Genomic DNA, 27189 nt, shown 5'->3' on the forward strand with positions numbered 1-27189 from the left:
AGGCGTGTTGAGGAAAACAACCCACAGCAGCGCAGACCAGGCCCACACCCAGCACGGCCACGTGCAGACAGAGTCCCAGTGCCCGAAGCCCCGCTCCGGAAACCAGGCCCTGCCTTCCCCTGCAGGGCACCTGCCAGGCCCTGCGGCCCAGGCCTCCACCTGCAGCAGGACGACGCAGCTACCCTCAGGCTGCAGACGCAAGGAGAGGCCCGAAGGGTCACCCACAGACGGCTCAGGCGAGCTTTACACCAAGTCTTCCTTCCGCAAGGAAAGGCAGTGCAGAACGGGCTTTCGGACAGAAACACGGACGGCAGCAGAGAGCCTGGAGATGTGATAGCGCCTACTCTATAAGACCGCCTCCGGGGTTCAGCGGGCCTCCCAGCGGCTCCACCACTAGCCCTGGCAGTGTGCCCTAGCCTGGGGGCTCCCGGAGCGCTGAGAGGGGCCCACCCACCGCCTTCCCAAAGGATATGACTCGTAGTCCAGTGTCTGAGTGAGCACTCCAGTGAGAACAAACTCGGCATTGTGAACATCTGCCAGGAACAAAGAAAAAACCCGTCAAACGGACGCACCTGCCCGCACCCATGCCGACACGCGGCAGAGCAATGAGCACCTGCCCACACCCATGCCGACACGCAGCAATGAGGACCTGCCCGCACCCATGCCGACACGCGGCAGAGCAATGAGCACCTGCCCGCATCCATGCCGACACGCAGCAAGGAGGACCTGCCCGCACCCATGCCGACACGCGGCAGAGCAATGAGGACCTGCCCGCACCCATGCCGACACGCGGCAGAGCAATGAGCACCTGCCCGCACCCATGCCGACGCGCAGCAGAGCAATGAACGTACCTATTCCTCTGGCAAAATACTCTCGACACAAGTGAAGGTCATTTTCACAGGATATCAAGATTATTTCTGACAAACTCTAAGGAAAAGAAAAGCAGCTCCTTGGTTACTGAGCCTCATGGACGACACTGACACCCAGCAGCACCCCACTCCTGCGCACCTTATTCTGCTTATGTTCCACGAGTTTCCGGAAAGACGGCTGCTTAGACAGCACTTTGCCTCCTGCGCACTCCACAATTGCTCTCATGGTTGACAGACTCGGGCAGATCCCAGGGGTGATGTAAAAGTATTTCGCCTAAAAATGAGGATACGTGTACTGGTTTTAAACTGAATTTTCAGTGTGCGTACTTGCTCCTTCTACCCCAAAAGTTTGACAAAATGCCTAAATTCACAGAGCTAAACGGTGCTAGACCCCCTAGTCCCCGACATGAAGTGGGCCTGGCAGAACCCAGACATGGCATTTCAGAAACAAGCACCCTCATATGCTAGGTGTGACCTATAATTATTAAAAGTGACTAGGACTTTAATTCCTGTAATACATGAGGTATTCTGTGGTAAAAGCCAGAATAAGAACATTTTTCACAATTTCTAAAGCTCAGATGGAGTACAAAATGATTTATTATGGTTAAAATTTTCTAACACCCTTAACTCTTAACTGTACCAAAAGTACCATTTTGTGTTAAACTTCTCAAACACTTAGAATAACAGACTATTTTAGGTAATGTACTCTTAGCTCAGTACTATAAATCTCTTTTGATTCCTAAGTTGGCTCCTTAAGAGTTAAGAAAAAAAACTGATTACCTTATTAATCTACTAAGCCACTGTTTGATACAAAAAAATTTTCCAAACTGTTCTATCTTAGAAACATTTAAACACTGTAGTCTAGAATTATTAGACACGTATTCAGTTAATATTTTCTCAAGAATGGTCTCCATTTTCCAGCTGAATAAACTTTTTATGAGAATAGAGTTGCTTAAAGCAAAAAAATTTAAATCTCTTACAAATTATTCATAACATACTCTTTGAACCCAGGTTATGTGTAATGCATCTCTCTCCATATCGATTCTGAGCCCTGGAACACACCCTGGAGGAGGCCCAACTGCGCAGGGGAGAGGGGAGCGCCTGGCTCTCTGGGGGCGAGCTGCCCACTTCGTTGCAGCCACACGGCCGCAGCAGCTGAGCTGAGCTCCCGTCCAGGCATACCTTGAAGAGCGGAGTAGCGTGGGCCCTCCTCAAGGACTCCTCCAGACTGAAGGAGAAAAGCACTTCGGCCTCCGCGTCTCGGAGGAGATAGTTCTGCTCGTCTGAAAAGGAAGACAGCACGGCCTCAGAGAGGGCCTGGCGCTGGGCTACAGCGTGTGTGACCGGCTCCAGGCGCCCTGGGAGAAACCTGTGAACGAGTAAGTCTCCCCGACCATATTTCAGTTCCTTTCCTCCCAAAAACAGCCAGGCCAAAGACACTCTTCCTCCTGGACCAGGGTTTCTTAGCTTTTAGGAACAAATGACCCGAAAGCCGTGGACCCTCCTCTCACCCCTGGACGGCTCCCCACCCCGAGCTGTAACTTTACACTGTTGGGGGGCCACAGCGCCCCCACCCACACCCAGGTGAAGGGCACCTGTGCAGAGGGACAGCCCGGGAACCAGCTTCACAGCCGGTGTGTGCTCCCAGGGACCAGGGAGTTCAGAGCCACTGGACTCCAGCCGAGAGTCAATAGTCAGTTTACAGATGTACCAGAAACAAGTCCCTTTTATATACAAACACGTACAGCAATTTACAAAGAATGGTTCTACCAGATCTTGAAGATCCAAGAATTTTTAAATAATACCTAATTTGTCAAAAAGTAAAGATCACAAAATGTTTTAATCTTATGAATACATCTCGTTCAGAAAAGCGTTTCATTTCATCATCGTAACCAAACAGTCCAGGGTCGGGCTGAGTCAGGTGACACACTGTAGGGCCGACGGGCCACACGCTGGGTCTGTCACTCGCCCTTCTCTTCTCAAAACAACACCTTAAAAAGAAGGCATTACACTCAGTGAAAGAAGAGAATAATGTCTTAAAAGTGAAGTTAAAAAATGAACAAAGAAGTACTGTCATGCATGAAGTGATATACTTGAATCAAGGGATATATCTGAAATCTTAGTGTCTACAGCAGGATGAAGGTTGCTGGGCCTACTGAAGAGCTGTGACGGAGGAGAGGAAGCAGTCCGTGTGTAAGGAGAGAGGACTCTGAAAGAACACAGTGGCTACGACAACCCTGGATTTCTAAGAGGAGCAGCTCAAGTCACATCAACTTGGTCAGAGTTGTGCTGCTGCTGTTAAGTTGCTTCAGTCGTGTCCGACTCTGTGCGACCCCACAGACGGCAGCCCACCAGGCTCCCCCGTCCCTGGGATTCTCCAGGCAAGAACACTGGAGTGGGTTGCCATTTCCTTCTCCAATGCAGGAAAGTGAAAAGTGAAAGTGAAGTCGCTCAGTCGTGTCCGACTCGTCACGACCCCATGGACTGCAGCCTACCAGGCTCCTCCGACCATGGGATTCTCCAGGCAAGAGTACTGGAGTAGGTTGCCATTGCCTTCTCTGCAGAGTTGTGGCAAGAGTCAACTTGAAAATCAAACCTCCCACAGCAGCGCAAATGGCATGTGTATTCCAGAAAGAAATAACCTATACAACTGGCATCTCAAACTATGTAAAGACAAATACAGAATGTCAAAACGCCCGTCCCCCACAGCTGGAAGCGCCCAGCGTTAAAGCTGTCAGAGCCCCGGCAGGGGCCGTGCTGCAGGGTTGGGGTGGAGGGGTGGCCGTCGGGGGCTGCCTCCGCACAGGGGACTCGTCCCGGGAGCTGGTGCGTTTAGGACATGGGGAGCAGGCATCTCGCTGCTGGAGCACAGACGCGGGAAGGCAGAGGTGTGCCTGAGCCTGTGTTGCAGGACTGGCAGGGGACGGACGGGCACGAGACGCACCGTGGGAGTCGGCTCGGCACAGCCAGAGCCCACGGGCCTGCGCCGTCGGCTCCCAGTCTGCCCTGCGGAACCGGGGGTGGTGGGGGTCTCTTAGACACGCTGGCACCGGCGTCAGGGCAGAGAAGCCTAAGGCAGGCCCAGGGCGCGCCTGTTTCGCCAAAACCACCAGGAGGCCACGACCGGCGGCAAGAGCGGAGAGGACACCAGGGCCAGCCTGGCCGGCAGCCACTGGCACAGCAGGCGACGTGGGAATGGCGACGAGACGGCAAGGAGACGTGAGGACGTGGGATAAACGGGAGTCGGCCGCGGGGCAGTGGCCAGGGCAGACTTCAAAGCGCTCCCCACAGACGACTCGAGAGCAGGCGGGGCGGAGAGGGGACCACCATGGACACCACCCAAGCACAGGTCCACCCTGTGCAGCCCCCGGCAGGAGGCGTGCGGGGGGCACGCAGCAGCAGAGAGATGGTCCCACCACAGATGCCCTGCCTGCCCTGGGGGGGGGGGGTGCCCCGCACTGACCCCCAGGCTGCGCGTCCCATATTCCCAGGATGCTCCTGCCGCCCTGGCCCTGCTCCATCCACCACCCCACACCTGGAACCCTGCTCGACAGCCAGCGTAGCAGAGAGGACGAACCGTCAGGAAGCAGCAGGGCAGGGCCACAGAGCTCTTCCCCGGCACTTCCCCCATCACCACGGCCTTCCTATTTCACAGCAAGACGCAAAGGCACCAAATTTCACGCTGAGACATGAGAGAATCTGTTATAATTCACAGACTTAAAAAATGAACTCGGTGTTTGCTGGGATGAAAACGGGGACAGATTCAAGGCAAACCCCTCCTAACTGGGCTCCCAGTCCCCGAGGTGCAGCTCGGCCCCTTACCGATGAACTTCTGGCACTTGAAGCACTCCTCCAGCCACTCGGGGGTGACGATGTGCTTCACCACAGAAATGGCTGTCAGGAACTTGACCGTCCGCGTCACCTTGCTGGCGATGAGGTGGGTGCACTTCTGTGCAGACTCGGCGACCTCCCCGCCCAGGATGTAGAGCTTCTGCAGGCCGGGAACACAGAGCAGGCATCAGACCACCCTGTCTGCAGAGCCACCCGCCCGCCCGCAGCTGGGACCTGTCTAGACCGTGAATGGGGCTCTGGGCCGCGGAAAACGGTGAAAGCGGTGAAGCCAGACCCACGCCACCGTGCGAGCAAGGCAGAGACTGGCAGCAACGCTGAGCATCTCCCTCATCAGTGCTGCACAAGTCAGGAGTAAAGCGGGCCCTCCACCGGACCCCGGGGGGCACCCCGTGAGAAGCAGGACGTCTGTAGAGGCCCCAGGCCGCCCACGCCCGCCGGGAGCCAGCACGGGAGACCCCACCCATGACAAGGTCATGCAGAGAGGCCCGACGGGCAAGGCGAGTCAGGTCTCGAGGGGTCTCTGTCTGAGCATCTCCCCCGAAACCAGCATCTGCCTGCTTGCTGCACGCTATACTACACTCTCCTGACACCACCACCTTCTCTGCAGAGAGTTGACTCGGAGCTCCAGGGAGCAGTCTCCTGCGTATAAAAAGGATGTCTCGGCTTAACCCCTTTGATGGCTTTCTAACTTATCTGACCGGTCTGCCCAACTTTACAATTTGTGGATTCTTTACAGCCCCCAACTGTAAGAGGCACGAAGCTTAAAACATCTTAAAGATATAGAGCCTTCTGGAACTAAGAATTAGTTTGGTGAAGAGTTTGTTGAGTTAATGTCTGCCGCCAAGCCTCCATATCCTTTATCTTTTAGGCACCTGAAGGATATTAATCAATGTAACTGGGATATAGAAAAAGGAATATAGTAGTTTTGATGTTAGCAATACTAGACTTTTGAGTTAATTGATTTTCTCTTTGTTATAAATCACTGTACTCCTTTTACTTGTTATGAATTGTTGTGTCCTTGCTATGTAAGAATGTAACTTTATTTAGTGCTTTCTCAGAGTGGCACCAGACTTTGGGAAGAACAACACTATTACCCTTATCAGAAAAGGGCTGTAAAATGTTAACTGGCCCTCTGGCCAGAAGATGATGTAAATCACCTAAGACTTGTGTATACAGCTAGGTATGCAGAGAGAGAGCCTGGTCTCGATAAGAGTCAGGGCTGCTGCCGCTGCATAATTTTGTATTATCCATTGATCTCTATGTACAATCAAAAGGTATATAATGCCTTTCCGGACAATAGAGGAGGAGCCAGTCATTGGAAAGACTGGTTTCCCCCGTGTCTTCTTTTCTTACTCTATTTTCTGGCTGAATTCCCATCTGGGGCATGGAGGCTCACCATGTCTACTTACTTGCCCCGGCTGCTAAGATCCATGAGAGAGGGAGCCCAAGGCGGGGCACTCTCCACTATTCAAATGGACGCCGGCGGCCTAACGTAGATGGTGCAAACTTCTTGTCCTGAAGTTTTATTGGTTTTCCACGTAAACCAAGTTATTCAGCCTTTTTTTCTCCACTAATTTTCTACTACACTATTTCTTCCTAATCTTGTATTTCTAAATAAATAAGTTTTTCCTCGCCTATGCCATTTCCCCTTCGAATTCCCTGGATCCACCAGGGGAGGACCCCAGCACACGCCCAAAGTGAGTGCTGGTGAGGCACGTTAAGACATGGTCTCTAAGAAATGACGACACAAAAACCGACCTAAGACATAGACATGTAGAGCTGATCTCTTTACGCCCAATCTTAAAAGTAAAACAAGAATTTTATAGTAGCACTTATAATTGTTTCTTTTCCTTAAAAAAATAAAGGGAAATGTTTGAATCCGTGATACAGGTCAACTATACTTTAACCATCCCCTCCCCAGACAGCCACATAACAAAACACAAGCCCACAATCCCTCCTGGTGTTACTTCCAGAAGTGCATGTATGTAAATAAATACAAATACACTGCTGAGCCCTGGGCCCGCCACACTCCAGGGAACAGGTCTTGAGAAGATGGTGGGTTCATTCAGGAAAGCTGGAGGGGCACAGCTGCTCTCGTGAGCTGGAGTCCTGATGAAAATGGGATTTGCGCGGCTTTGCTAACGTGTGATTACAAGACTGCTCTTGGCCTCCTCGCCTGAGTCGTCCTAACAAGAAAGCACGCATCTAAGGAGGAAGCCGCAGCAAGAGGAGGCGGGAAGGCGAAGGCGTCATAACGACACAATAAGCACACACCATGGACGCTGCTACAGCAGGCTACTCCTGACTATGCGTTAGCTTAGAGACAGCTAGCGTAAAGCAAACAGACACAGCAAGGAACATTCCTAGAAGTCCTTATGCAAAACAGAAGGAAAGGTCACCTTTATGTACTGCTGAACTTGAAGAGGCTCAAATCCAGTGAAAAGCACAAAAGGGGTCAGTTCCGGGGTTAACTTCTTGGTGGGAGGTGGAATATCTTCGATCCTATGAAACAGAGAATGGCTATTACTTCCTGATGTGTTCCTTACCAAACAAGGGGTTTCAACAGCTTTAAGAGGCCCTGAGAGCTTTACCTGTGCGTGGTTCTCTTTCCTTAAAGGGAAAGCGCAGTGGCTCATCTGCTCTTTCTTCCCCACCATTTACACAAAGTCACCCCAAAGGACTCTCACCCAGCACCCCTCCCACCCCCAGCCCGCACTGGCCCTGGGGGTCTTTGAGGGCAGGAGCGGGGGCTCCCAGGGGCCCCTGTGGTCCCAGCCCCCCACCACCTCCCACAGGCCCCATCTCACCCCAGAAGCTCTGACGCAGGACAAAGCTGGTTGACTCAAGCACACATTTTATATTAAACTTTTTTCCCTTTCCTTAAATTTTTTCACATCCTATTTTTAGGTTATATTTGAGGCAATCTATTAAATTAAAAAACCTGCAGCATTCTAATGATAGATACAGTGACATAATAAGGCTTTCACTAAAGAATCCAACGATCCCCAGCCTGGGTGGCTGAGGAGACAAAGACCCTCACTCAGCATGGCCCCGCCGGCTCAACTTCAGCAGGCAGACCAGACAAGTGTGGGGGCGCGGCTCCGCCCCTCCCGGCGCGGCTCCGCCCCTCCCGGCGCGGCTCCCAGGCACACACTGCGGAAGCCCGGAGCTGGGCTCCAGTACCCCCGCCCCGTCCCACCACAGCAGATCATTTCCCAGAACAGGGGTTCCAGAGAGAGAGGGAAAAGATAAAGAAGATTGGACTGGTATTTTTTTAAATAAGAAAGGAAAAGACACTGTCTATTCCCCGTTTGTCTCCAGCAATGAAACAAAAGCTGTCACGATACAGCTGCGAGGCAAGCAAGCAGCAGATCCTTCCAAGTCCTGGTAGTTCAGTTGCTCAGTCATGTCCGACTCTCTGAGACCCCATGGACTGCAGCCCACCAGACTCCTCTGCCCACGGGCTTCTCCAGGCAGGAATACTGGAGCGTGCAGCCATGCCCTCCTGCAGGGCATCTTCCCGACCCGGGGACTGCACCCATGCCTCTTATGCCCGCTGCATCAGCAGGCAGATTCCTCAGCACCAGTGTCAGCGGGGAAGCCCTTCCAAGTGAAAATCCCGACTGCCACCATTTCCTAGAACATACTGGGAAAGACCATCAGCCTTAAAAAAACAAGGTGATTCTTCCTACCTGGCTCTTTTGGAAGAAGGCTGGATATTAGTTACTTCATTCTGCTTCGGTTTGGGAGGTAGTCTTACACCCTGTAATTAAAGGACGATTTACCTTAGTCAGCCTCCCCAGTAACACAGCAGCTTCTGAGCGCTTTCTAGCCACCTCACCTCACACAAGAAACGCTCCCCGCTGCACAACCGGCAGAGGCCACGGGCGCCGCGAGCTGCCCAGGGAGCCCTGGCCACCCTCCCTGTTCACCTGACCCAACGGCACTTTAAGACGTCTTCACCCCCTCTCAGCTCCTGTAATAGATTTAATCCTCAACCTTGAACTTTTCAAAACACTTTTTACTTCAAGTATTTTTTGTGTCTCAATGGAATTTGGGAAACATAATGATTGCAATCACATCCCTCCAGAAAGACGGAGGTTCCCCTCTGAGGGTGCAGGACGGTCAGGTCACAGCACTCTGGAGGCGAAGGCAGGTCTCTGACGGCCACTCCAGGACCTGGGCATGGTGCCTGCGCTCCTAACACCAGTTGGAGGCCCTGACCTGCAGAGACGCTGAGCCCAGAGAGGAGCCGGTGCCTGAGGCCCCCACAGCCAGCCTTGCCCTGGCCTCTAATGCAGACCTTCTCCTACAGCACACTCATTTACCTGCTATCGGAAGCAACCGCCTCTCCGCCTGAGGTGAGGGTGGCGGTGACACCGCCACCCTGAGTGAAGGGCAGCCCTTACTTATTCCTACCAACCAACCCCTGGTGCTCCAGTGCAGATCAGCCCACCCGAAGGCAGCCCACCAGAGATCCCAGCCCACGGGCTACAAGCCCGCCGCCATGGCGAGGAGCTGCGGCCAGGGCTGACGCGCCGGCGCCCCAGTTCCCGCCTCCCGAACCCCACGGAAACACACGATCACCCTCTCTTCTGCTCTGCAAACCTTCGCAGCTCTCTGAAGAAGTCATGGGGCTAACGTGTGTGTGAATAAGGAACTCCCAGTATCATTAACGAAGAGGAAAAAGGGTGCACCAAACAGCTAACGACAGGCGAGATGATTCAGCCCTCATCTGTCATGACGGCCGATTACTACGTTAGTTACAGACACAAACATAGCCCTCCTTCTTCGTAACACAGTAACGCCACAGCAGGGAGACCAACTTGACATACCATCAACAACTCTGCTGACACTTTCAATGGAACTCTCCAAGCATCTGCAGAGAGAAGACAGGTTACTGTTCAGAAATACTGTGTAAAGGATGGACCCATAATCAACATAAAAGCCTTTTCAGGACCCCTACACACTACTATATATAAAACAGGTTAACAATAAGGACCTGCCACACAGCACAGGGAACTCTCTACTCAATACTCTGTTATAGCTGCATGGGAAAAGACCCCCAAAAAATAGATACATGTACAAGTATGGCTGATTCACTTCGCTGCACCCCTGAACTAGTACAATGTTGTAAATCAACCATATTCCAATAGAAAAACAATTAAAAATGGAGGTGTGTCAGTAACAGCAGAAATGAGAGGCCTCTCCAGGTGCGGGTCATCCTGGACACGCAGAGGCTCAGGGACGGCCTCCAGGAAGGGAGCCGTGAGGACTATTCCTGAGTTTACAGGGAAGCCTGGCAGGGGCCAAGGGTTCCGTGTGAGACAAACCCGAGCAAACTGCCTGCCCGTGGCCCAGTGCAGGCACCGCCCGCCCGCATGGGCTGCACCCCAGACCGTTCTGGGAGCCCCGTTCTCGGGGGCTCTGGCGTCCAAGAAACCATCTGTGATGAGCGCAGCGCATGGGGGCGGTGGCCCAGCCGGGCCCTCAAGGACACGTGTCACCGAGGAAGGGCCTGCCACCTGCACCACGGTTTCAGAGCGGACGTTACACCCCAGGTCTGTCCCAGGGAAGCAGGCAGACTGCAGATCAAACCAGGGAGGGCTTTCTTGCGACTGAGGCCATTAGGACCAGAGCTGGATGGGCCCCCTCATGGCAGGGCGTGTTCTAGCAGTTGGGAGCGACCACTCCCTGGAGGGGCCGCCTGGAGCACAGTCAGGGCGGCACAGAGAAGACAGCACCCAGAGGAAGCAGGAGGTGAGACGAAAACCGACAACACTCTGAAGCCAAGAGCGGCGCCTGCAGCGCCAGCCCGCGGCCACGGGGAGCTGCCTGCTTACCCAGAAGGTTCAACACCAGCTGCGGGGTCGGGGCGAAGGGGTCCTGCAGGCCAAAGGCGGTGTAGCGGCCGTACTGCGTCTGCCGCAGGGCCTCGAAGTTCCCCAGCAGGATGTCCCCCAGCCACTGGGCGTTCACACACGGGATCCGCCACTCTTTGGCCTTCTCGTACTTTAAACCAGTCGGTCTTTTTTGTTGTGGGGGGTGGCAGGGGAGGAGAGGAGAGAAAACACACTCATTAGCCTTATCGGTGTTCAAACTTATACTTCTGTTAACACAAGCCAGCCCACACTTGCTCACACTGGACGCAGCAGGGATGGGTCTGCAGAGCTGGCCGGGCTGTAAGGAGGCATCCCCGCGACGCGAGGCCACCACCGGGCGGCCTGTCAGCTCAGCACCGCCACCTAGTCTGACTGCAGCCTCTTGAATCATCCCGTTTCATTCCCCTGCTAGCATCGCCACCAACATCACTGCCGTTCTGTCAACAGACTCTGTGACGTCCACCCCAGAACTCAGACAAGACCAAGGGACCCGGAGCGGTGCCGTGCGGGCCCAGACGGAACCCGGCTGACCGAGGGACCCGGGGCCGCACCGTGCAGGCCCAGACGGAACCCGGCTGACCGAGGCACCCAAGGCGGGGCTGCACGGGCCCAGATGGAACCAGGCTGACTGAGGGACCCAGGGCGGGGTGTGCAGGCCCAGAGGGAGCCCCGGTTGACCGAGGGACCCGGGCGGCGCCGTGCAGGCAAAGACGGAAGCCAGCTGACCGAGGGACCTGGGGTGGGGCTACACGGGCCCAGATGGAACCTGGCTGACGAAGGGAGCCCCGGCTGACCGAGGGACCCGGGCGGCGCGTGCAGGCACAGACGGAACCCGGCTGACCGAGGGACCCGAGGCGGGGCTGCACAGGCCCAGATGGAACCTGGCTGACCGAGGGACCCAGGCGGCACCGTGCAGGCACAGAGGGAACCCAGCTGACCAAAGGACCCGAGGCGGGGCTGCACGGGCCCAGATGGAACCTGGCTGACCGAGGGAGCCCCAGCTGACCGAGGGACCCGGGCGGCGCCGTGCAGGCACAGAGGGAACCCGGCTGACCGAGGGACCCGGGGCGGGGTGTGCGGGCCCAGACGGAGCCCCGGCTGACCCAGGGACCCAAGGCAGGGCTGCACGGGCCCAGATGGAACCCCGGCTGACCGAGGGAGCCCCAGCTGACCGAGGGACCCGGGCGGCGCCATGCAGGCACAGAGGGAACCCGGCTGACCGAGGGACCCGGGTGGGGTGTGCAGGCTGAGGGTGGCCGTGGCGGCGCCGCGCTTACTCTCTGCAGATGAGGATGGTGTTGCTGCGGCACAGGTAGCCTGTGTACTTGGCGCCCGCCAGGTACGCCATCAGCTTCAGGTCGTCCCTGTCGTTGTCGACGAACCCCGTCACAGAGATGATCTGGGGGGAAAGGCCCAGTGAGGTCAAGAGGGCATGATGGGTTAACCCGCCTGACGTGGCTCTTCTCCGTTAGCTCTGCTGAGACAGGCACGGATCCGTTCCTCCTCCAGCACTGACGGGCACGTTGGTGACACCGCCTCTGGGAACGCTGTTACTGGCGACGATGCTGCACACGAGCCACCCAGGGGGACAGGAAGCACACACACCAAAGGGGAACGCTTCCCTGTGTCAGCTCGACACTGCTCCGATCGCAGTAACAGAGCTACCTAGGCATATCAGTCAATTCTTACTGACCCCGGTTTTGGGCTTATCTGAGCAGGAGAACCGACAGGAGATCACGTCTGGCTGGCTGTGGCCACTCCTGGTGTCACAAACTTAGTTGTAAAGTGAGTGAAGTCACTCAGTCGTGTCTGACTCTTTGAGACCCCACAGGCTGATGGGATTTTCCAGAAAAGGATACTGGGGTGGGTTGCCATTTCCTTCTCCAGGCATCTTTCCAACCCAGGGATTGAACCCGGGCCTCCCGCACTGTGGGCAGACGCTTTACCGTCGGGGCCACCAGGGAGCAGGCATTTATTAAACAGTGTCTGAGACGCGGGAGAACCCGTTAAATGTCAGGAAGCCGTGACTGTTACAGGGGGACAGAGAAGGAAACAAGGTGCTTATTCCGTGCAGGGAGGCGGGGGAGCCTTACGTGCTGGGAGCACGGCTTGCCCCCCGGGGGGAAGGCCACGGGGAAGTGCAGGGCCCGATGGGGCGGCACCAGCTTCTTCTTCTTCAGGACTGTGTTCAGCCAGTGCGCCGTGACACACCTCTTCCTCTCCTTTATTGCCTGCGAACACAACAGTACGGGCCGGTTGCTGGGGGCTTTATCGCGACACACAGAACCGCAAGGCTGTAACTACAAGGTCGCTTCTGTTGGAAGTCCTATCAATATAGGAATTTCAGGAGCTTAGCACTCAACTAAACTAATAAACTACAACAGTGTCACCAGTTAACTTGAACACAACCCGAAATTGGTACCGTTTACACAGGAACAAGAGGCAAGAGCAGGGAGGAAAGCTGACAGCCCAGGAAATGAACTCAATCACGCAAGGAGAGGACACTCCCGACCATCAGAATTAGAACTCCCCCGTGAGAACACAGCGAGTTACGAAAACGTAACTGCCCCTGAAATTACCGCAGGATGGGGACCTGCCAGCGAGCGGCCCTGCCGGGGCGGATGGTGTCCACCTCCCTCTCACTGGGAACCTGCCTTTCCGCCCCGGTCCTCACGGGCAGAGAAGCCGGGGGCCACAGAGGTGTCCACACGCCAAAGGCGGATGGAAATGAGCGAGAAGCGGCTTCCTGTCTTCAGAGGTGGGAGAAAGTCCTTTCCAAGCACGACCGTCCCAGCGTTGCTCAGAGCCCCCCTGGTCCCAGCAGAGCCGAGCCCTCACCTGTGCGAACAGCCCGCTGACCTGACTCTCGCACAGCAGGTGGGTGCAACGGCTCGAGAACGTGGGGTCCACGGCTCCTCCGTGCGCCTGGATGATCTGCACACACGAGACCCACGGTCAGTCAGCTCCCGCACCCGGAGGAGAGGGCCTTGCGATCTCCAAAGGGACAGAGCTCACGAGACCCACCACGTATGCACACAGTGTATTTCCCAAAGTGTGAACTAACCATCAGTTATATTCACAGGCTTTCCCAGCCAGCACTACACAGCAAAGACGAACGCTAAGCCCTGTTTCATCTGAACTTGGAGGAAGAGTGGGATGCCCTCTCTCTGAGACAGGGCGCTGCGGATGTTTTAGATAAACCAGCTGTTCTGCACTGTGGGCGTCCCACGTCTCAGGGGGCTGGCTGCACCCCGACCCCCAAGCCAGATGCCAAGAGCACCTCCCCCGCTGGGACAGCGAGAGAAGTTTCAGACAGCGCCAACTGGTCCCTGGGGCCAGAAGCGCTGCCTTTAAGAAACTTTACTCTAAAGAGAAAGAAAGAAAGCAGAGCAGCATGAAGTGAAATTCAGCTTCTGAATTTCTGAGCCTCTTCATCCCGGCTTGTATCCCAACTGCAGTGGCTGCCCGGTTGTGTGGCACTGAGGGGAACACTGTTACCACAAGGGCGAGAACTTTCTTGGGTTGGCCAAAAAGTTCCTTTGATTTTTTAAACTAAAAGATGTATTTTTAATGCGGCCCAAGAGCTTGACTGAACAGCGTGCCCACCGCTTTGCCCCTCTGCCTGCTGCCACTTCCCAGGCAGCTTCATGGTCCCACGCTCCCAAGACTTCCTATCATTCTGAGCAAACAACTGTTCCAGGTGCCTGCCTACAGTCTTCTAGGGAATTAGCATTTTTCTCCAGTAAGAGAATTTTGTAAAGACCGAAATAAATGGAAATTAGAAGGTGCCATGTTTGGTGAATATGGTGGATGAATCAGAACTTCCCCGACAAGCTCTCCCAGTTTTGGCCTGGTCGTCACACATCAAAGAAACATGTGGTCTGAGCTATCTTGCTGGAAGAGCGTGAGCTTCCTGTCAATTAACTCCGGGCGCTCTTCACGCAGCGCTGCTTCCGGCTGGTCTGAGCGGGAGGAGTACTTGTCGGAATTCACCGTTTGGTCTTCCAGGTGGAGCCACAGCAGAGGACCCCCTTCCACCCGCTCCAGATACACAGCATCACCTTCTCTGGTGTGGTTGGTGGCAGTTCACTTCAGTTCAGCTCAGTTCACTTCAGCTCAGTTCAGTTCAGTTCAGTCGCTCAGTCGTGTCCGACTCTTTGCGACCCCATGAATCGCAGCACGCCAGGCCTCCCTGTCCATCACCATCTCCCGGAGTTCACTCAGATTCCCGTCCATCCAGTCCGTGATGCCATCCAGATGTCTCATCCTCGGTCGTCCCTTTCTCCGCCTGCCCCCAATCCCTTGCAGCATCAGAGTCTTTTCCAATGAGTCAACTCTGCGCATGAGGTGGCCAAAGTACTGGAGCTTCAGATTTAGCATCATTCCTTCCAAAGAAATCCCAGGACTGATCTCCTTCAGAATGGACTGGTTGGATCTCCTTGCAGTCCAAGGAACCCTCAAGAGTCTTCTCCAACACCACAGTTCAAACGCATCAATTCTTCAGCGCTCAGCCTTCTTCACAGTCCAACTCTCACATCCATACATGACCACAGGATAAACCATAGCCTTGACTAGATGGACCTTAGTCGGCAAAGTAATGTCTCTGCTTTTGAATATACTATCTAGGTTGGTCATAACTTTTGTTCCAAGGAGTAAGCGTCTTTTAATTTCATGGCTGCAGTCACCATCTGCAGTGATTTTGGAGCCCCCCAAAATAAAGTCTGACACTGTTTCTACTGTTTCCCCATCTATTTCCCATGAAGTAGTTCACTTCACTTGCCCCCAAATCTCTTCTGTTCATTATTGTACAGTATCTTTTCATTGCTGGTCACAGTTTGTTTTGAAAACAAAACGTTTTTTGTTACGTTTCAATAGAGAACTGCGTGTGGAAAAAAGGTCAAGAAGGCTTGTTTCGCTTTACTTGTGTGGAAGCCAAACATCAAAGTAACGAACACAGGCAAGCTGGTGCAACTCACCCTCCGTGCTGGATGTGGAAGTCCTGAGTGTGTCGGCTACCTCGCACGCGGTGTAATGTTGACTGCTCTCAGCTAATGTCTCCATTTGCTCACTATCCACTTCAACTGGTCTACCCAGCCATGAGGCACCGTCCAGCAAGAAACCTCTAGCAGGAAACTTTGCAAACCACTTCTGGCACACTTGATCAGTCACAGCACCTTCTCCATACGCTGTACAAAGATCCCTTTTATTCCTTTTCAGTTGTTTTTTTACCTTTCTTGAAATAATTAAGCATAATATGTCAAGAATATTCCTTTGTTTCTTTCATCTTCAATATTAAAATGGCTACACAGAAATTCACCAATTTTGATAACTTTTAAAAAGAATACAAGCTGATAAGACAGCTGTCACAGAACAATCTAACAAAACTGTTTTGCATGAAGTTAAAGTCAGTTAAGCGGTATCAGAGCTGTCTTACAGAAAAAAACAAATTAGCTTCTTGGCCAACCCAGTGTGAGTACAGGCATAGGTACACGTGTGTGTGTGTGTGTGCAGGTGTATCTTAGTGCCCTCACCCTTTTCCAGGTGGCCAGCAGCTGCTTGTCAGACATCTGCTCTGGATAATCCGCGATTGCAAACACACACCCCAGTAGGAAGCCTTCTTCTGGGACTAGAACAGAATCACACAAGGAAAATGAACCAGAGCCCGCGCTGTGAATGTGTGCATGGAACATGAGAAAGCGCACTCTGCAGAGCTCAGTGTGAACCTATGAAGTCAGTCACACCTGCCCATGACGTCTCCACCCGTCAAGGACCTCTGCAAAAGGTCCTGCAAAAGCAGCTGCTACAATGGAGCTACCCGATCGCCTGTATCACGTGATTCAAAACCGGGAGCCACCACAGTCTATGTCTGGGCGCCGAGCGCTCCGAGTGGTCCTTGCGGCAGCCCGCCATTCCAAGGACACCGGTGTTCACTTCAGGGTATGGATGGAGGCCCAGACCACCCGAGAAACCTATCGATTCTGAACTACGGTCCCCGTTTTCTACGTATTTCTCTGACACAAATCCTTAGCCTGCCCTCAAACGCTCTCAGAGCAGGTACAAGGGTTTCGGGGGAGGGAAAGAAGGGTGCACACTACTAACTCTCCACCGCTGGGTCGTGTCCAAACAGTGGGGGCTGCGCCTGCGCCTGGGGTGGTGGGGGCTGCAGGGCCTGGGCCAGCGGGCCGGGCGGCTGCGCCGTCGGCTGCATTGGCTGCATCTGCTGCAGGCGCTGCAGGTGCTGGAGGTGCTGCTGCTGCAGGTGGGCGAGCTGCTGCTGCTGCTGCAGGGGCGGCTGGGGCCGCTGCAGGGGCTGCTGGGGGAACTGGTGCGGGTGGGCCGGCGGCGGCGGGAACGGGTGTGGTGGAGGCGGCGGGTAGGGCTGCTGCGCCAGATGCTGCTGCTGGAGCTGCAGGAGCTGCTGCGGCTGCAGGTGCAGGACGGGCTGCGGCGCCGGGGCTGGCTCCGGGGCCACCTTCACCTGGCCGAGCAGCACAGCGCTCCCGGGGCCTTGCTGGCCGTGGTTCACCTGCTGCTCCAGCGTCTTCGTCGGCGCCGAGAGGGACTGCAGGATCTGGAAGCGGAGATCAGGCAAGGGCGCGTCAACAGCTGCTGCCCTCACCTCCAGGCCCCTCAGAGAGCGGAGCGCACACCCGACACGCCGCGCTCACCCTCACCAGCGGACCCGCTTCTCCCAGTGCACACACACTGCCAGCTCAGTGAAGTGGACACGCTAGTACTTGAGACCTCTTCACCAAAACGTGGAAGAGAGTAAGTAAAATGGAAGAGGCTACGGAACGGACGTGGGCAGATACACTCCCTGGAGTGGCTGACTCGCTCCAGAGAAGGACGGGGGGTGCTGGTGGGGGGCTGTTGTGTCCCGCTGACCCCACAGTCCTGCTGCGACCACAACACCCCGCCAACCCCCCACCTCCCCCGGGCCACACAGCCTGAGCAACCCTCCCTCCCACAGCTGCCATTTCCCAGCAAACAAAGGGTACAGAGGACGCCAAGACCCCACCCGCACGAAGGCACGGGACACTGCAGCCCCGGACGGCAGCCCCCAGCCCGCCCCACACACAAGGGGCAAGAGAGACCCAGCCCCAGGTGTGTGCATGTGGGCAGCCCTCCCCAGCCCAGAGACCCATGCACAGCAGTCCATTCCCCGTCCTCAGGGTGACGTAGGGCCCTGGACACACACTGGACGGAAGGCCTCAGGCTAGAGCCCCCGCCGGCCATGGCATCTCCCGAGCTCATCCCCTCCTCGGGACAGGTGTCGGCCAAGCACCCGACAAGCGACCAACAAGCCTCAGGAACCAGGGACATCACCTCGCAGAGTCACATCCCATGTTATTCTACTACCTGCATGGCGCTGGACGTAACAAAAGAAACCCGTCTTATTATGAATTTTCCCTACATGCTCAAAAAAATTGGAAGGCAACTTCCTATGGTCAAGGAAAACAGTAACAAACAGATTTTACTAAAGGCAATGCCAAAGAATGTTCAAACTACCACACACTTGCACGCATCTCACACGTTAGCAAAATAGTGCTCAAAATTCTCTAAGCCAGGCTTCAACAGTACATGAACTGCAAAACTTCCAGATGCTCAAGCTAAAGGCAGAAGAACCAGACATCAAACTGCCAACATCCACTGGATCATGGAAAAAGCAAGAGAATTCCAGAAAAACATCTACTTCTGCTTTATTGACTATGCCAAAACCTCTGACTGTGCGGATCAAAACAAACTGGAAAATTCTTAAAGAGATGGGATTACCAGACCACCTGACCTGCCTCTTGAGAAACCTGTATGAAGGTCAGGAAGCAACAGTTAGAACTGGACATGGAACAACAGACTGGTTCCAAATAGGAAAAGGAGTACGTCAAGGCTGTATACTGTCACCCTGCTTATTTAACTTCTATGCAGAGTACATCATGAGAAGCGCTGGGCTGCCAGAAGCACAAGCTGGAATCAAGACTGCTGGGAGAAATATTAATAACCTCAGATACGCAGATGACACCACCCTTATGGCAGAAAGTGAAGAGGAACTAAAAAGCCTCTTGATGAAAGTGAACGAGGAGAATGAAAAAGTTGGCTTAAAGCTCAACATTCAGAAAACTAAGACCATGGTCTCCAGTCCCTTCACTTCATGGTAAATAGACGGGGAAAGGGTGAGAACATTGACAGACAATTTTTTGGGCTCCAAAATCACTGCAGATGGTGACTGGAGCCATGAAATTAAAAGACACTTGTTCCTTGGAAGAAAAGCTACCAGAAGCCTAGACAGCGTGTTAAAAAGCAGAGAAACTACTTTACCGACAAAGGTCCGTATAGTCAAAGCTATGGTTTTTCCAGTAGTCATGTGTATTTGTGAAAGTTGTACTATAAAGAAAGCCGAGGGCCAAAGAATTGCTGCTTTTGAACTGTGGTGTTGGAGAAGACTCTTGGACTGCAAGGAGATCCAACCAGTCCATCCTAAAGGAAATCAGTCCTGAATATTCCCTGGAAGGACTGATGCTGAAGCTGAAGCTCCATATTTTGGCCACCTGATTGAAGAAAATGACTCATTGGAAAACACCCTGATGCTGGGAAAGATTGAGGGCAAAAGGAGAAGGGGACGACAGAGGATAAGATGGTTCGGTAGCATTACTAACTCAGTGGACATGAGTCTGAGCAAGCTCCGGGAATGGGTGATGGACAGGGAAGCCTGGCTCTCTGCAGAGCATGGGGCTGCAGAGTTGGACACGATCGAGCAACTGAACTGAACTGAAAAGTCAACCAATACAACTAATCCCTATTTTTGTATCCCTGTCATTTAAACAAAACTCTGGAAATTCAACTTTCACATAAAGCAAAGTTATACAAAAATCTCAAATATGTTTTTAACATACATCTTTCACTTAAATAGACTCCAAAACGTTATATAATTTGCCAGATTAACAGGCCTTGGATTCAGTGATGAAACAAATTAAAACTGAAAAAAGTTAAACTCAAGAGTCTGAGGATACCTGTCTTAGGAATCACCCTACATGTAAGAGGAGACTCTGGGCACTCTGGAAACTTCGCAGTTGAGCTCTGGGCAGAAAAAGCAGATTTAAGTAAGTTTTTAAGTAACAAGATAACTCTTTCCTCTATGCAAGTATTAAAACATACCCAGTCAAGTGGGGCAGAAATGAAGCCCACCACAGACCCAGCCGAGCAGAGAACAGCACTTGGGATGCTGACCCTGCAGAGAAGCAGGCAGGAGTGGGAGGGGCCGGGGGCTTCAGGATGGTGATCATCACTTTACAGCCTTGGGGACCATTAACATGGGCTTCCCTTGTGCTCAGTTGGTAAAGAAGCCGCCTGTAATGCAGGAGACCCTGGGTCAGGAAGTTCCCCCCGAGAAGGGACAGGCTGCCCACTCCGGTATTCTTGCCTGGAGAATCCCACGGACTGCAGCCTGCCAGGCTCTTCTGTTCATGGGGTCACAAGAGTCGGACACGACTGAGCGACTACACCACCACCACCGTTAGAACGTTACCGGCACGCGCGCACTGCTTCCCCGCAGCAGTGGCAGCCCGCTTGAACCTGACAGCCTGCCTGCCGTCAGCAACAGGGCTCCCGAGGGGCTCCCGAGGGCGGCATCTGACGGGGCCGGTGCGTCTGGGGCGGGCGGAGAGGCAGACGAGGACCCAGCCGGCCTGAGGTGGGCGCCGCCCAGAGGGCCCGCACCAGCCCGCCAGCCACCGAGAGGCCCCGGGAGCGCCCTCCCGGGCCACCAGACGCTGCATCCAGCTTTCTGACCTGCATCTGGCTGGAGACCTGCGTGAGCCCACCTGAGCGGGCAGGCGGCGTGCCACATTGCCAGCTACAGTTTTCAGGGGATGCCAAGTATGGATGCCGCTCTGCGCTGCCACAGTCCTTAGTTAAGTCCCTGACGCTGAGCGCCACATCTCACACACACGCACAGCTCCTCACCGCCAGAAACGTGCAATCTCAGCAAGAGTCTGATGGCTGCTGTGTTTCCCCAACCTCCTGATCTAATTTTAAACTAAATCTTCTATTTCTAACTTTCAAAGATTCCTTTTCTCCACATCTAGCAGTGAAATGCCCCAATGTTCTGACGCTGCTGAAGAGCTCCGCAAAGGTCTCCTCCGAAGGTTTCCCGTCAGTATCACAACCCTGCCCTGGTGAGGACAGACCCCACCCAGCCCACACCGCGGGCGGAGAGAGACTGTCTTCCCTGGAGGTGGCACCTGCAGGACGGCTGGCAGGAAGGCAGACGTGTGCCCCGCCACGGACTGTGCATTTCCAGGTGCAAGGGGACAGATTCCAAGGTACAGGGAACTTGGGATTTAAGTCAACCTCCACTGCACTGGAAAGACACAGAAGCCGCTGGAAACACCATCACTGACGAGCAGGGCCCTCTGCGCTGCTGGCGAGGGGGCACCGGGCACACCTGTCCTGTCTCCACAGCTGAGGAGGAGGAGGCTGGCACCTCCCACCACCCCCCAGGCAGCCCCAGGGAACAGCCCAGGGAGGCGTCTGCTGGCCCACAGGGCAGGTCCCCTGGAGGCTTCCCCAGCCTGGCCCACCCCGATTTCTGACTTCCTCCCTTTCTCTGCCTCTGGCCGGGCATCTGCACCCCACCCTCCCCACGGCCCCTGCAGGGCTGGGTGCTGACACGGGGCCCACCGCCCACAGGGGCGCCTGCTCCTTCCCAGGCTCCAGCCTCTCCCCGGGTCTCGGTGGCACCACCTGGCCGGGCCTGGCCCTCCCGTTCTCTGACCACCTCCTCGCTCCTCCTGCCACTCGCCACTCATAGCCGGGGCCGGCACACGGAGTGCAGGTCCTCTGGAGCACAGCAGACGCCTCAGCAGACCGTGGCCGGTCAGCTGCAGTGCGCGACCTCGCCCTCCGCCTTCCCCTCCGAAGCCGCCACTCTCCCAAAATCGCCCATCCGGACGCGCCAGCTCTGCCTCCTCCGGCTTCCCCTGCAGGCTGAGGGTGCCGCCCCAGCCCTCACCGTGGGCCAGACCCCACCGCGCGCACTCTGCCAACACCCCAGGGCAGGGTGCCCCTCACCCTGGCTCCTATCCAGCTCCAGCACACATCCAGAACCTCGCGTCCGTGTCGGGACACTCGCCCCCCAAGTCTCTGACCCCGTGTTCCCCCCGCACTCCGCCCAACCCCGGCCGGGGGCCGCCCCTCCAGCGCCTCCAGGACCAGGTACTATCCACTGGTCACTCTTTACCCCAAGACAGGGAGGCAGGGAGGGACACTTCTCATACACTTTTAACCAAACTAACCCCCCACGCAAGCTGGGGCCCCACCCGCCAGGCCCCTCCAGCCCTCAGGACTCGGCAGGGTCAGTCTGCTCGGGGTCTGAGGGCTGGCCCCCCACCCAGAACTCGCTTTCAGCTCTGCCAGGGCCAGCTGGGGTTAAGTGCTCGACCTAAGGAGCCTCCTCGGCCTGCGGCTGGTACACGACTCAGCACCACCGTCCAGACACCCACGTCATGGGGAGCCCTTCTGCTCAAACCCGTCTGCGCCCTGCCCGCCTTCTGCACCCGAGAGGGGTCCGGGCTCCTCATCCTCACTCACCACCTTGTCTCCAGGGCCCACACACACACACACACAGGGCCCCCCCCACACACACACAGGGACCCCCCCCACACACACACACAGGGATCCCCACACACACACACACACACACACACACAGGGACCCACACACACACACACAGACACACACACAGGGACCCGCACACCCAGGGACCCACACACACATTGACCCACACACACACGGGGACACACACACACCCCGGGACCCACACACACAGGGACCCCCCCCCCACACACAGGGACCCCCCCTACACACACACAGGGACCCCCCCCCCCACAGGGACACACACACACACAGCGACCCGCACACACAGGGACCCACACACACTCAGGGACACACACACACACACACACACACACATAGACACACATACACCTAACTGCCTTCTTTTTGTCCTGAATGGAAAAACAGCTACTGAAGCGTTTAAGGTCCATTCTGTATAGCAGGCTCCCATCACAAAACTGTAAATTAAAACTGAGGCTTCTTCAATGAAGGAGCGAACCACGCCATGCCCTCTACCGACCCACAGCTCGTGGTAAACACCAAGGCACAGCTGGCAGCCTCGGGCTTCCCTCTGGGGCCACCGTCCGGGGCAGCCTGGCCGCGGGGCGAGGGCCGCTCAGCGGGGTCAGGGCCTGTCACCGCTCTCGTCGGGAGTCTGCGACACTGAACACACGCGTGTGTGCAGACACCAAGACTGCAGAACATGCCCTCGGCAAAGAAACACTGCCTGTGCGTTAGCTGTTCTGAAGAAGCAGAAAATAATCGGACCCTCTAAAAAGACTGAAATCGACATTTACATTTCTGTCTAGAAGAGTGACTTACGTGCGCCACGTTGGAGGGGCGGCTCATCTGCTGGATGTCGGCGTTGTTCGTGATGTTCCTCAGCGTCCGCATGGCCGGACTCCAGGCGGCCATCACCTCGGGCCTCTCGGGGCCCTGCAGGCTCTGTCCCGGCGCCAGCAGGCTCCCGCGGACCTCGGGCGGCAGGATGCCCCCGGGGACAGGCGGCACGTTGGCGCACAGGTTAATCAGCCCGGGCTCCTTGCCGGCGGGCAGCCGGCGCTTCGCCGCCGCCAGCTGGGGGACCTCCGCAGGGGTCCAGTTCAAGTTCCTTTCTTGCTTCTCGGGCGAGGAGTCTGAAGAGTCGTCGAACATCAGCTCCCCTTTGGACTTCTCAGCACTCGACTTGGGCGAGAAGGGCGGCTCGCCTGAGGGGGAGCCCTCCTGAGAGCTGGCCGGGCTGGACTTCCCGTCCGTGCTGCCCTCGTTCGGGGAGTCCGGCTCCTCATTGCCCGCCCCCTCCTCCTCCTCCTCCTCCTCCTCCTCCTCGTAGACGATGAGGCGGGGGTGATAGAGGGCTTCGTCCTTCCTGGTCTTCTCGGCGATGCAGTCCAGGACCCAGTCGGGGGTCACGATCTTAATACTGGCTCTCCTCAAAGCACACTCGTATTTCTCCTGTGGGTGAAGCACAGACACACACAGAAGCAAGCTGCGGGGTTTATCAGATCTCCTAGAATCACGGACGCAAAGCAAGAACTCTAGGAAGAGAAGAGCCAGCTACTGTTGTGGCCACTTCACCCACCGGAACCACTCAGACCCCTTCGGACAGGAGACAGAAGAACCACGTATCAGCGGTCACAGGACGCCGTCCCGTGTGCCAACAGCAGTCTGAGAAGACTGTGCTTCAACTGTCGTTTACAAACACAACTTCAGACAACACGCAGCGCCAGGACTCGCGTGAGATGCTCAGGAGCGAAAGGCGTGTCTGCCGTCCAGCGTGGTGATCACCGAGAGCTGCTCGGAGCCCCCAGGACCACAGGCAGTCACGGGGCGTGAGGACACCGCCCCAGCAGGCACCGGCGTGCACCAAGCTCGTTCCACTGCAGACACAAAGTCGCAGTGGTTCGGACCCCACGAGGCTTCCGACTCAGCTCTGCACAGAGGTCAAACAGGAGACGGGACCACGAGGGAAGCCAGCGCCACGCCGCGTGGGCCGCGGGCGGGGAGGCCCGGCGGGCTCTGTGGGCAGCGAGCCGGGGCGCCTGGGGCCGCTCCGGGGCACAGGGCAGACCGGGAGGCACGCCCGAGGCAAGAGAGACGGAGGAAACCCTACGCGAGAGCAATGTGATAAAGCAGCTTCAAGGGAACCAGTTCGTAACTGTGGCTCGGTGAACCGGCAGAGTCCCACCCACCTGTGCTAAAGCCTCAGCTAACAGCCATTCTCCGGGAAACAGGGATTTGGGGCCCTAAACTACACCCACTTCCTGCTGCAGGGCCAGGGGCAGGCTGGAGGACCCGAGGACCCTCCCCAGCTCCGCCTTCCGCCTTCAGTGGAGTGCGAGCATGTACACCCGGAAACCAGCTCCCTCCGCCAAACACTGAGCAACATACCCTGTGTTTTGGCCGTTATTAAATTCCTCCATTCTTCTCAACTTAAAACATTTTAAAAATTCAAGAATACAGAAAACATAGTTTCATCATGCCATTTATGTATTTTCTCCATAAATTTATCAAAAATGAAAAAAACTAAACGTGCCATTTATTTTTGTGTATATAGTCAGCTAGCTCAGTTGGTAAAGAATCCGCCTGCAATGCAGGAGACCCCGGTTTGATTCCTGGGTCAGGAAGATGCCCTGGAGAAGGCATAGGCTACCCACTCCAGTATTCTTGGGCTTCCCTTGTGGCTCAGCTGGTAAAGAATCCACCTGCAACGCAGGAGACCTGGGTTTGGTCCCTGGGTTGAGAAGATTCCCTGGAGATGGGAAAGGCTACCCACAGCAGTATTCTGGCCTGGAGAATTCCATGGACTGCACAGTCCATGGGGTCGCAAAGAGTCAGACACGACTGAGCGACTTTCACTTTCGGCTGGTCTGACAAATCCACTCGATTCATATACTGCCTCCAACTATAATCTGACCCTTTACAAGTATTCTCTCATAGTTTTAAAACTTATAAACATTTCATTCCCCTTAAACTAGCTACCTAAAATCAAAGGATTTATTTTCAGCTATAAACCAGTTGATAAAAAGAGGAAAAAAAAAACCTATACTCTTTAATCAAAGCATACTACTTATCTCTTAAATTGTCACGTAAGGTACAACTTTTTACTTGAGTAGGCTTTTAAGATTCACCCCAAACTTTCAGAGCTTCTCCCTGGAGTAAGAGGCTTGCTAAGGTAAACCCAAACTTTCAGAGCTTCTCCCTGGAGTAAGAGGCTTGCTAAGGTAAACCCAAACTTTCAGAGCTTCTCCCTGGAGTCAGAGGCTTGCTAAGGTGAAGCACACTCCCCGGCCCACAGCTCACTTTCTTGCCAGAGGATAAGCACTATGAACAGTACACATCCACGGGCTGCCCTGCTGCCGCGGTCCAGGGCAAGGGACCCTCCTGGCAGGTGGGTCTGTCAGCTTCCCCGCCCCCTCCACCCCAGACCTGGCCGGACGCCCACCTCCCACTCAGTGAGTCAGCGCACTCGGGTGAGACACACGTGGTGCCGATTCAGACTGAAGGCAATGAAAAATATGGAGGTAATGACTGACGTGGGAACATTAACTTGTCAAAAGACCTTCCCACTGTGAATACACTAAACTTAATTCTCAAAGTTCTAAATAATTGTCCATGGGAGGAAGAAAGCTCGGCCTCCACACAAGAGCAGTTTTCGCACTTCATGTGGGGGTGCAGCAGAAGGCCCGGGCTTCCTCCCCACCCCAGCAGGTCCTGTTCCGCCCAGTCTGGGGCGGGTGGGAGGCCAGCCTGCAGCCCTAACACGTCCTGGGGGCTGCGCTGCTGACCTGCACCCCACCCGAGGACCCCAATCCCCACGGCCCCACCCGTGCTTAGGGAAGAGGTAACCACCGCTTAAATATTCCAGGTAATTAAGAAGGACAGGACACTGAGAACTGCTCCAAATGCATGTTTATAATTATACTCAGTACGACCCTTTGTAAAAACTGTAACGAGCACTAACACGCATTTTCACAAAATTGAAGTTTTAGTCGATGTGAAAGGAAACCTAAAGATTAAAAAAATCTGTCCAATCTTCACCATGAAACAAACCCACAATTTCTTTGTATTTAAAAGTCACATCTGGTTCAAAGTAAAATTCATTATCTCCCATCCTTTGTGGAATGAAGCTGTTTTACAAGTGACATAAGCTCATGTCATCAGCTTTTGCAAACAGAATCCAGTTAATTTAAAAGAAGTTCAATGGGACTTCCTTGGTGGTCCAGTGGCTAAGACTCTGAGCTCCTAATGCAGGGGGCCCAGGTTCGATCCCTGGTTGGGGAACTAGATCCCATATGCAGCAACGAAGACACAGTGCAGCCAAATAAAAGAAGTTCAAAGACATGTGATGACTGGAAATGCTTAGAAGACGTTTAAAAGGAGAACGTACATGGGTCGCTTACCCCCTTTGGCTCGGGAACAACCAGGTGTGTGCACTTCCTGTTGAGGTTCAGCTGGCAGCCGCCCCCGTGGAAGGTGAGCATCGCCCACAGGGCGCTTCGGTCCTCAGGTGACACCTGGTGGGAACCAGAAATCACGCTTCCATCACACTCACCGACTTGCCTGCCCACTTTATGTGACATCATAACCACTGTGCTCATCTACTTTCTTCCTTCTTAAATGAAATTAACCTAAGCGTATTAGTGGGAAAAACAAGATGAGCTTTCAGCTATGCGCTTGTTTCAGTGACTTTTACTCCTATCTTAAGTTTTATAAACATCACCTTTTTTGCCTTGTCACCAAATAAATTAAAAAATACTTATGCCCACACTCCAGGGGCTGAGTGGAGGATCCCTTCATTACGTAACAAATGACAGGGAGAAAGAACTAGTACACCACACTCCATCTTCCAACTCTGCCATTTTTTAAAATGTTCACATACAGTAGTGTAGAGATCATATTCAAGGGATTCCTTAAGAATTAACGGATAACAAGTAAATGCTTATTATGAAATGAATTAAAAATAAACGACAAAAATA

General features: G+C 54.7%; 1 protein-coding gene across 1 annotated transcript in view; it reads right to left on the bottom strand.

The window, feature by feature from the left end:
* Window positions 1-27189, bottom strand: part of PAXIP1 (PAX interacting protein 1) — a 41463-nt gene that overhangs the window by 216 nt on the left and 14058 nt on the right. Inside the window, exons 5-20 of the mRNA XM_052638819.1 lie at window positions 26614-26727; window positions 23033-23665; window positions 16703-17174; window positions 16135-16229; window positions 13442-13537; window positions 12697-12834; window positions 11881-12002; window positions 10565-10749; window positions 9557-9600; window positions 8414-8484; window positions 7121-7223; window positions 4692-4860; window positions 2052-2152; window positions 1009-1143; window positions 852-927; window positions 469-533 (exon numbers count right to left, since the gene is read on the bottom strand). Coding sequence (XP_052494779.1) covers window positions 469-533; window positions 852-927; window positions 1009-1143; window positions 2052-2152; window positions 4692-4860; window positions 7121-7223; window positions 8414-8484; window positions 9557-9600; window positions 10565-10749; window positions 11881-12002; window positions 12697-12834; window positions 13442-13537; window positions 16135-16229; window positions 16703-17174; window positions 23033-23665; window positions 26614-26727 — 2619 coding nt within the window. The remainder of the gene's footprint in view (window positions 1-468; window positions 534-851; window positions 928-1008; window positions 1144-2051; window positions 2153-4691; window positions 4861-7120; window positions 7224-8413; window positions 8485-9556; window positions 9601-10564; window positions 10750-11880; window positions 12003-12696; window positions 12835-13441; window positions 13538-16134; window positions 16230-16702; window positions 17175-23032; window positions 23666-26613; window positions 26728-27189) is intronic.

Source organism: Budorcas taxicolor, chromosome 4, assembly GCF_023091745.1.
Source record: "Budorcas taxicolor isolate Tak-1 chromosome 4, Takin1.1, whole genome shotgun sequence".
NCBI classification, from domain to species: domain Eukaryota; kingdom Metazoa; phylum Chordata; class Mammalia; order Artiodactyla; family Bovidae; genus Budorcas; species Budorcas taxicolor.